Below are 10,444 nucleotides of genomic sequence, written 5' to 3' on the forward strand. Positions count from 1 at the left end.
TAAGCCGTGGTACACATGAGGCATTAGGATTTATTTATCTGAGAACAGCGAGTCAGGGAAAAGAAAAAAAGAAGACTTCTAACTTAAGAGGTGTTCTGTTCTGAAATAACTGAATAGAGCCATGAAATGTCATATGCAAATCCTCTTCCCAGGGAGATGTATGGGAGATTCGCCATTTGCAGAACTTTCTTACACCTGTGGAAAGAGCCTTCAGTATGTCCCAGTGCTCCTTCCTCCCAATCCCGGCATTAATTTCATTCAGAAATTAATACTCATCCTGAAGTTGCTCTAACTCCTGTGTGAAACTTCCTTTGTTTTGGAGCTTTTCAACTTTACCGTAAAACTAGCAGAGTTATTTGTCTCTGCCAATTGGGAGCATGGCACAAAGAGGAAGCATAGGCCCAGATAAGCTTACATACTTCAGCTCCATCACCAGGGCAACTTGTGCTTTCATCACACTAACAGTGAAGTTCAGCACTGGGAGTCTGTTTGGAAGTTCAGTTTCTCCTTTGAGCAGGAGATTCCAGATCTTGCCACCAAGAGCAGGCAGCTTTTTTTGTGGATCTGGACAGCAGTATCTTCTGTTCCGCTGAATGAGCTGAAAGGCAGCCATGAAAGTTTCCCTAGTAAGCTAGACACCATCGTCTCCTTCCTGATACCCTGTGCTTAGCATGAAACATATCTGGGCAGTATGCATCTATACCAGAACTAAAGAATGCTTTTGCAATTTGAGTAAACATTAAAATGTAGAATCTTACTTCATCTCTCTCTTTCTGTTAATCAAATCCTATCTTTAACACTGTGAGAAACTTTATTTAGGTGGTTGATATCTTCATTAAAAATAATGTAGAGATGTTCATTCCTCTAAATACCCTTCCTTATGCTCCATGAGAAAACAGAGCAATCAAATGACAACTTCTCACACAGAGATTTCTATTAGAGACATATTGAATGTGAATGGAGAATGCATGGGAATGTGTGAATATCAACGCACAAGAAGGAAGAGCAGGAGGGATGTGTCAAAGTCAGGAAACGAAGCAACCTAGATTAGTTGGTCAGCAAGCTCATAGCCCTTCCATACAAACAGCTTCTCAGGACACTCAGTTTAGGAAAATAAAAAACAACCTGAAACAAAGGACAAAGCCATTTGAAGATGATTATGTGAAGGCAAGGGACAAGAGTTGTGGTTATAAAAAATCCAAGGGGACAGAAGACGGCAAGTAAATCCTCATGACCCACAGAACTGAACAAAGGTGGAGAGACAAAAGATCATGACTGTGAGTTCCTAAAGGAATTAAAGGTGCATCCAAAAAATAGCACAATACAAGGAACCCAGGAGTCTGAAGGAAAACTGGCATCTCTTTTCCTTCATGTCAGTGCAAGTCACTGTAGTCATACCATGTGGATACATACACCTTGGTATGTGAATGCTGGAGAGACCACCTGAACACATGTACAGTAGTAGTTTTGAGTGAGTTAGAGTGAGAGAGCGAAATCAGTTTTAATTTAAAATCAATTTTGGTTTAAAATCAAGTCCTCTTTCTCTCTTGTACTGTATGACATTAAGTTTTCCTATGTTGTTGCTGCAATATTGCAACTGAATAGCTGGATGCAAGTTTCGTAGAATGGTTTGGGTTGGAAGGGACCTTTAAGATAATCTAGTTCCAACTCCCCTGCTATAGGCAGGGGCACATCCACAAGACAGGTTACTCAAAGCCCCATCCAGCCTGGCCTTGAATGCTTCCAGGGAGGGGGCATTCATGACCTCACTGGGCAACCTGTTCCAACGTCTCACCACCCTCACAGTAAAGAATTTCTTCCTGATATCTAAATCTACCCTCTTCCAGTTTTTTTTTCTTTCCTTTTTGTGAAACATGTAAGAATTTCTAGTGAGCTCTTTTTCCCATACATTCTACTCTTAGTAGTCCTTAGTCAATTAAATTTTCACTTTGTCTTTACCAGAGTGTGGGATACTGAGATGGATTTGAAATGTTGGCACTGTTTTTCTGTACTGTGCTGACACCTTGTGGTAATATTACCTTTGAGAAATGACTGGGATGCATGCTGTACATTTTCTTCTGTTTTCCTGTTCAGTCTGCTAAGCCTTTCCCAATGTTCTGCACCAGTCATTTTCTGGGGAAGAATTAGTTCTTGTCCTGCCATAATATAGCTGTGGAGCACAGTTATTTTAACTGATGCTGCTGTGACAATTGGAAGTATGGTTTTCATTGTATCGTACAAGAGGAGGACACCGAAGGCTATATCCATTAACGCTTCATATCAATTTAAAAATTACTTTTTTTCTATTGTTCGAAAGAGAACTTAGGAACTAGTTGGACAGAATTCTTGTGTATATGCAAAAACACTGTATTAAACATTTCCAGGCTGCTTGAGTTTGGCCCAGGCAGGGTGTTTTGCTTACAGAAGAGAATTGGAGCTGATCTTGCCTGTGGTCTTGCATCATCAGCCACCTCAGCTCCATGGCTCAAGCAGCAGCCATGAACCTCTTCAGCTTTTGAACAGCTTGACTTTTGTTTGCATGTCTTGCCTTTGCCTTGAGCTATGCCTACTTTTGGGCAGCACCTGTTTGAAAATTCACTCCTTTCTCTGTTATCCCTTATTCCAATAGATGTCAGCAAAGGCGAATGCAAAGCACTTTCTCTGCACTGTCAGAAACAACCTGTTTCAAGACTGCTGCAGAAGAAAGAAGGCTCAGAGAAGAAAGGCTCTGGAGATAATGGAGGAGAAGCAGTTCCCTACTCACAAAAAGATTCCGTGAGTTTCTGTTTTCAGTGAATTTATACTCTCTGAATAAAGTGTCAGGCTGTAGGATATTGCTTCATTGTGTTCTTTAAGTGAGTGACTTTGTTATGACACTGTGTCATGATTTTTCTGTAAAAAAAATTGAAAAGGTGAATGGGAAGTTGCTGCACATTGTTCTGTTGCTTAACCATGATTACCATGCTGACAACCTAATGACCAGTTGTCTTAAAAATATGCAATATGCTTCTATCTTCCTTCCCTCCTTCCTTATGTCATCTCTTTCTTTCCATGCCATATCTAGTGCTCAGACTAAGGTCAAGCATTGCAAATATTTAGTACCTGTCACAGAAAAACTGCATGGATTTTTTTAAGCACCTCCTCTGTGACAAATTCATTGGAAATGAACTGAATACTTCCTGCGTGTGAGCCACAGTGTTCTCACTGAGTAGTGTTCTACTTAAGTCCCACTGAATAGCTGTCCTGTGGGATTACTCACTCTTGTGAGTAGCTGATTTTTTGCATCACCATTCCAGTTCTTTTAGGTCAGTTCCATTTTGCCTGCTTTCAGTTAATCTGTAAATTCATTACCATGTTTCCACTGATTGCGGTGGTTAATAATGAGCATTGGAGGTTGTGTTATGATTTTCTGGGTAGTTACTCCTTCTTTGCTCTGGGACTTTTGTTGATATTTAGGTATAGAAACTGAAGAGAACAAAAAGCACACAGACTTATGGAAGGTGAAAAACCTTACTCATTGTGTAAAGACTTAGCAACTCTCTTGCATCTCAAGTGTTCTGCAAATGAGAGAGTGAGAACAAAATGGAGAAAAAAGGTCACTCCTCTCTAAAAGAGTTATATTAAGATCCTTGTGGGAAGGAAGAGAGAGATCTGGTTATAAAACTAGATCATGCTATAGTGCTAGGTAAATATATTGCTATTAGAAAACAATTTTTTATTTACACTACTCAATGGATCAATGGATGATAGTTACAATGAGTGTCATAAAGAATATTATTTAAGTGCTTGCTCTACAGAATGTGGTGAAATGCAAAATGTTTTCCGTTGTTAATATATTCCCACTTGTACTCAACAATTATATGTTTCTTCATTCTTGAATATCATTTAATCATTCTGTGAGCAATCAAGATTTCTCTGTGATTCTCTGTGGATTTTTGCTTACCTTATGCTTGGATAGCAGTTAATGAAAAAGAAGCATTTGGGGATGCCATTATAGATGTCACTGTATGGCTGATAGGTATCTGGGCTTTTCCCAGCATAGAATGACCTGCACAGCAGGATGTCTGGCCCTTTGCTGTCTTTTTATCGTTGAATTTCCCAATATATGTAGCTCTTGATTAATACCTAATGTGAAAAGGAGAAGGAGCAAATTGCATTGATGCCAAATGAAAGGAGGAAGAATCCAACGTCAAGGTTCTGTTAAAAGAGTGGAATTTGTTTTAAGGAATTTCATTCTTTCAGCCAAAATCTGCCAGCAGGCATAACCAGACCATACCTCTTTCTTAGTCAATAGCACAGCTCTTTGTCTGCCCACGGCACGTTAATTTGGTCTTGATCATTCAGGATACCAAAACCATATAAAGCTTGATCTTTTCTCTACTCAGTATTTCTTTGTTGGTATACAGTCCCCCTGCAGAACTCAGTGCTTCACCATTCCCTAGATGTGAAAACCTGCCTCTCCCAGTGAACAAACCTGTTCTGGAATCACCCAAGTTTATATCTGAAAACAGAACAGTAATGCACAAGAGTGAGAATAACAGCAAGAAACCGGAGCAAGGCAAGACAAAAATTCAGGTTAGTGAGACACCAAGGTGTAATAGAACTGAAGCTGGGAGGAAGACCTACCATGTTAACTATCTAACTGATGTCTAATTACGAATGAAAAAGAAATATAGTGGACAGCTTCACCTTTCTGTTAATTTCTCGCTTTGTTAAAAAATGAGGAAACTGAAAACTCAGTGAACAAGATTAGTGACTAACTCCTTGACTTCCGTGACTTTTGGAAGCATTTGTAGGAATATTTGCTTCGTTAACTATTTTTTCTTTTGAAGTTGTCTTAGAGCAGCATGTTAAAGACTAGTTAATACTAGAGCCCTCTCTCTATTGTGACAGCAAAAAATGCTGTCCTGACCTCACACTGCAAGCATCAAGTAAGGACATCTTAATTCTTAATAGGCTTAGATGTTTTTTTGTCACTATAGCAATATATGAGGACAGAATGGGCTCTTCATAAGGATTGAGTAGTATCCACTCCAACTGAAATAGCTCATGCATAAAAGCTTTCCACCAATCTATTTCCAGGTTCCCTGCACAGAAGCAATGCTAGAGGAGTGGAAAGGACAGTGTAAATAAAAATAAGTACATAGCAGTTCTGTGTTTCTATATTTATTATTTGAGAGGTTCATAGCTCTGCCCATACTCAGAAAATAGGGAACACTGGGTTGTGTTCAGACCAGTTTGTGTCATCCACTCATTCTATTCTTCCCAGAAGCCAAGAGTGCAGTAACTGTGAACTACCCTGTATGTGCTAGGTCACTCCCTTGGCTGCTACTCCTGTGCTACTACTTTTGAAGTAAGACTGTCTTTTAGATCTCTGCCCAGTGTGAGATATAATGCCAGCAAGCGCATAGCAGTTGTGAGCAGATAATGCTTAAGCACGTCATTTTGATGGTTGGCACTTGTAATTTCAGAAGACAGTGAGACAGGAGTATAGTGATACTCCGTCAAATGCATTGCTGTCTTGTTCAGTTTTCCTTCGGGTGGAATTATTTTGGAGCACTTTAATACTGATTTCCAACAGTAGTGCAAATTGCATAAAAAGATGCAGACTGTAAGTCCTATGCAAGGTAACTTTTAGAAGAATCCATAAGCTTGAAGGTCCTAGGGTCCCAACTTTGGGTCTCAGAATTACCTGGTTACCCAGATTCCAGCCCAGCTCATGCCACGCCTCTAAAGCAGCTTATCTGGAAAGGCTTTGTCTCCATGACTTCTGAAACTACTGTTCTGCATGGCCCAGAGATTACTACTTCCACCCAAAGACCAGAAGTTTCCCTTCTCCTTTCTACATCCAGTCTGTCTTCCTACATCTCCTTGTCCCAGTGCAGTTGTGTGACTTGGGAAAGACTGTTCCCAAATCAGAATATTTCAGTTTTCAGGATTTTCAAAGAATGAGGTTTTTTTCTGATTGGAGAGAAAACATATTCTGAAACACTCAGAATGTGTCATAGAACAAAGAATTTGTCCTATCTTGAGCAAATTTTCCAGTCCATTCTAACAGCCATTAGAAATACATTAATGTGTTTGTTGGTTGCAATCAGTTGACTTTTCAACTCAGAAGACTTCCATAAAACAGGCCAAATCCCCAAACTGCCGTTCCTGTTTACAACAGAATTTGCATAGAAAATAAAGTTTTATTGCTGATAAAGTTATGAACAGATGTTTTCTCTTTTTTATTATAGGTGATTGCATCTTTTGAAGCAGATGTGTTAAAAATGCACGATTCCATCAAAAGTATTCACAATAAGAGCAGGTAGGTAAATGCAGTATTACAATGACTGACAACTGCTGGGCAATTGTTGTGGTTTAACCTGTTAGACAGCTCAGTACCACACAGATGTTCACTCACTTCCCCCCACCCTTGGTGGGATGGAGGAGAGAAGACAGTGAAATAGGAAGTGAATAGTGAAAAGGAAGGAGAAATAATAATAGTATACAAAACAAAAGATGCACAGTGCAATAGCTCACCACCTCCTAAATCCAAAACACAGCAGTATACCAGCTGGTAGGAAGAAAATTAACTCTATCCCAGCGAAAACCAGGACAGCCATACTGTGCCAGTGAATGATTTTGAGATTCTAAATGATTTCCTCTCAAATGGAGATGAATGAAAAAACCCAGCAACAAAAGTTGCACGTGAAGATCACTGGAAAAACAATTTCAGTCAATGAAAAACCCTTTGACCCAAAGCTTATCATAACTGGATGAATGAATTACATTACTCATGAGAAGCTTTTTGTTCTTATTTGCAGACCAGCTTACAGCGTTTATGTGTCTGCTCATAGAACTGAACTCTGAGATAGTTTAAGGTAGTCATTAGTTTACAGTAAAGGCCTGTTAAATGCTTTAATAGGGGACCAAGCTGTAATATTAAATTAAATTTAAAGTGGTCTGTCTTGCTGTGCCATTCAGACAAATTGTGCACGATTTCAGTGAAGCTGATGTTGCTCTTGTCTGTGCGTAAGCCAATGAATGCACAAAGGAAAGTGAATCAGGTGAACTTCGGGGTGTAACTAAATGAGACAGAGAACTGCTTTGGCTAGGTAATACGAGGCAGTTAGTTTATTTCTGCATCATTAACCAGTTTTTCCATCTGTCTTCACCTCAGCGATGGGAAAGGCAGAACTGTGTTTCTACCCAGACTTCTTAGAGAGATCCCAACTCTAGACCAGAGATGTGGGTGGTAGCTTTAATATGCTGTGCTCTGTGTAGATAATTTCTAAATCTTCCCTGTGTGTGAGAGAGTGAAGCTTCTAATCACAAAAGTCTCAGTATCATTTCAAGGGAAAGTGGAACAGGAACTATTGGTACTGCCAGACAAGCTTTACAGAATGCCAGGAGCAAGAAGGAATTCAATTAGAGAGGGAAAGGCTGCTTTTACTCCTATGATGCATAGAGAAAAAGGATGGGAATCTTTTGCAGGTCAGAGATTTGCCCTAAGAATTGCCAGAGAAGTTTGCTCCTAGATAGAGGGACTGCTCTTCCTATTGCAGCCGTATTTATTGGAATGGTAAACCCCAAGATGCAAGTCTCAGTCCTGGCTTCCCTTCCACTCAGCTTGCATCTTTCCCTCAGTACATTCCTGTTCTTGATAATTCTGTGTATATAGCCCAGTTCCTGAAATGCTGTCCTCTTAGCCAGAAGCTGAACTGACAAAGAGAAGAAAGTTTGCTCTACAGTGTTTGTTCTTTTCCGTGACTGGAAAATATATGTGTGTGTAATGGATCTAGCAAAATTCCCACACTCCTGTCTCCCTGAAAGGTACATGAAGAAGCAGTTCAATAAATGGAAGAACAAAATGCAATTTCTTCATAACTGCCAGGAGGACAAAAGCTTCAAAATAGAGGCAAAACTCCAAAGCCTGAGAGCAAGCCATGAAAACCTGGAAATGGAGCTGCGTAAAATGAAGCAAGAAGTAGAGGTATAGTGATAAAATTAGTGAAGAATCTTCTCAGCTATGGACACTTACTGAACACTAACTACTACTTTTCTTGCAGATCAGTTCCTTTGAATCTATTTCATGCGTTCTCTGCTTATCTGCTCAGTCAGCTCCAGTTTTTGTCTTCATAGAGAGCAAATAGGCTCTTAGTGGCAGGGATATTCTTCTCATTCTGAATGTATTTAGCACCTAGTATGGATAGACATGTCTGGGATGTTTAGATAATATTGCAATGAAAATAACGAGGAAGAATTCCAATAAGAGTGGGAGAATTGTTTCCAACGGAAGTGTTAGATTCTTCATTGCAGTTGTTTCTTTAGAGAGGAATGCTATATAGGCACAGAGTAAATAAAATAGTGTTCTGTCATTCCTAATTGTTGTCATGTATTGGGATGTAGTACAGAACTCTTAGAGAAAATATTTTTTTCTTTTCAGTTATATTAACTCGTGTTCATTTGAACTATCTCTGACATTCTGAAAAGGTTCTGTGTTACAGGGAACTCATACGTATTTGACTCTACAGCATTTTGTGGCATTTTCTGCCATGCAGTTTTTAGAGTGTTTTTCAGGTCAAACATATGGGAATACCAGACACATCTGCAGTGCACAGTGTTAAATCACTTGCACATGGAGTCCAGTATGACCTTGCATGTCACTATATTGTGTGTATGCTGTGACACTGTCCTGTCCACAACATGTGGGACTGGCTGCACGCATGCAGTTAAGTGCCCAGTGCATGCACATTAAGTTCAGTCCAACCCAGTTAATCAGACTCAGTGTTCATGCAGTAATGGTGTTTGCTATCCTGATACTGATAGAAAATTCCAAGTAGAATTGTGGCACCAAAACCAGCCTGGTTTTGGAATTGTGTATATCAATAGTTGTGAGGTGTTTTATGAGTGCTTGATTTGCATGTATTTTTTTTCCCTTAGTTTAATTCTTTTAGAATGACTTTCCTGCAAATTTAGTCTTGGAACATTATTATCCTCAATTTTCAATGGCATTAAAGCATATGTCCTCAGATTGGAATTGTGGGAAAAAATGGCCACATAAATTTATCCAAACTCAAAGTTTTATTTCACTGCAGGCAAATATTTTATTTGTAAAAATAATTGGTTTAAGTACACCAGAAATTAAATATATGTATATTATTTTGACTCCAAATGACTTTTCCCACCTACTTTAGTATTACCAACACACAAAAACATCAATTATTTTCATGATATATTTTCTGTGTTTTGTCTACTGTAGACAATGTTACAGTCAACAGCACATGCTTCATTTTCACTGTGTCAGAATACAATGCCAAGAGATCAGCGTGTTCTTCAGGAAAGGAGAACGCAGGGTGGGTTAAACCCTGTTCAAATAAAGCTCATTTCCAGAACAAGTACAGATTGGAAAGCTTTGAATCACCTCAACTCTGCAAATAGAATAGAGGTTTTAGAGTCACCTGAGGCTCCTGCTACAGTGGACTTCGTGTTCTCAGAAGACCCAGTGAAGTCAGTGACCTTGCAGAGTGACAGAGTTTTTATGGGACGGTTTAAAAAAATAAAAGATAATCAAACATATCTGCCAGAATTGATGGAAAACTACCACAGTGGCATCATAAGGAATACAGCTCTTACTCCCGCTGCAATGCAGATACTACCTGATAAGAAGGAATTCTGTGATGAAGTGGAACTGCGGCAGCTAGTGATGAAATTGACAGATGCATTGTCTCTTCAAGCCCAACCAGGTACAAGTTCTCTCAGTTATCTAGACACCGTCTTCTCACCTTCATCCAGTTTGCTCTATAAATCACTCACAGTCATCTAACTCTCAGAGAAAACTTGGAATCTTGCCCTTGCCATTGCAGAAGTACTGTATTGCTGTAAGGTGCAGTATAGGTATACTGTAAGGTGCCGAACTTACTCCTTTAAGGTAGAATATAGTACGTAATACTTGAGTAATTTAAAACAAGCATGTAAGAGGAAGTCAGTCTCAGCAGTCAATTGAGGAGCAAACTCATACGGATGAGGGCACCGGAGTTCTTTTCTGTTGTCAACTAATGATGTGACACAGTAACTATTGCTCTAGTCCCAGGCAAACTTTCAGCAGTACAAAATGCCTTTGTAATCAATAGTCTTACTACAGCAAAACTTTGTTCAACACTCATGATGATAATGAGGATGTAACGTGGAGAGTGACAGAAAAAGCTGCTGCTTATACAGAATTGTCTAATATTAGAGACTTATAAAGAATATTTTAGAGCTCTGACAGCAACTGAGTTTTCTGAAAGACCTAAAATCTGTTCTTTTCAGATCAACAATCAGCTTTGAAGAAGCATTTCTTCTCTACAGCTGAACATGTTTGTAGATGCTTCTCTGACCTCATCAACCAGGTAACTTTGCCAGATTGGAAGTGACGGAAAATGGCATTCGCCTTACAGCTCCACTGAACTATTGAAGG

The 10,444-nt window shown here is 39.4% G+C and overlaps 1 protein-coding gene across 6 annotated transcripts in view; it reads left to right on the forward strand.

The window, feature by feature from the left end:
* Positions 1–10,444, forward strand: part of DYTN (dystrotelin) — a 56,110-nt gene that overhangs the window by 13,178 nt on the left and 32,488 nt on the right. For 3 of the 6 annotated variants that reach the window (XM_021400751.1, XM_021400749.1, XM_021400750.1), the window contains 6 exons: positions 2,630–2,775; positions 4,407–4,575; positions 6,240–6,310; positions 7,819–7,978; positions 9,248–9,731; positions 10,297–10,376. In XM_021400751.1, coding sequence (XP_021256426.1) covers positions 2,630–2,775; positions 4,407–4,575; positions 6,240–6,310; positions 7,819–7,978; positions 9,248–9,731; positions 10,297–10,376 — 1,110 coding nt within the window. Of the gene's footprint in view, positions 1–2,629; positions 2,776–4,406; positions 4,576–6,239; positions 6,311–7,818; positions 7,979–9,247; positions 9,732–10,296; position 10,444 lie in introns of all 6 variants that reach the window. The other 3 variants (XM_021400754.1, XM_021400753.1, XM_021400752.1) reach the window with 2 other exon arrangements.

This window comes from Numida meleagris, chromosome 5, assembly GCF_002078875.1.
Source record: "Numida meleagris isolate 19003 breed g44 Domestic line chromosome 5, NumMel1.0, whole genome shotgun sequence".
In the NCBI taxonomy this organism is placed as follows: Eukaryota; Metazoa; Chordata; class Aves; order Galliformes; family Numididae; genus Numida; species Numida meleagris.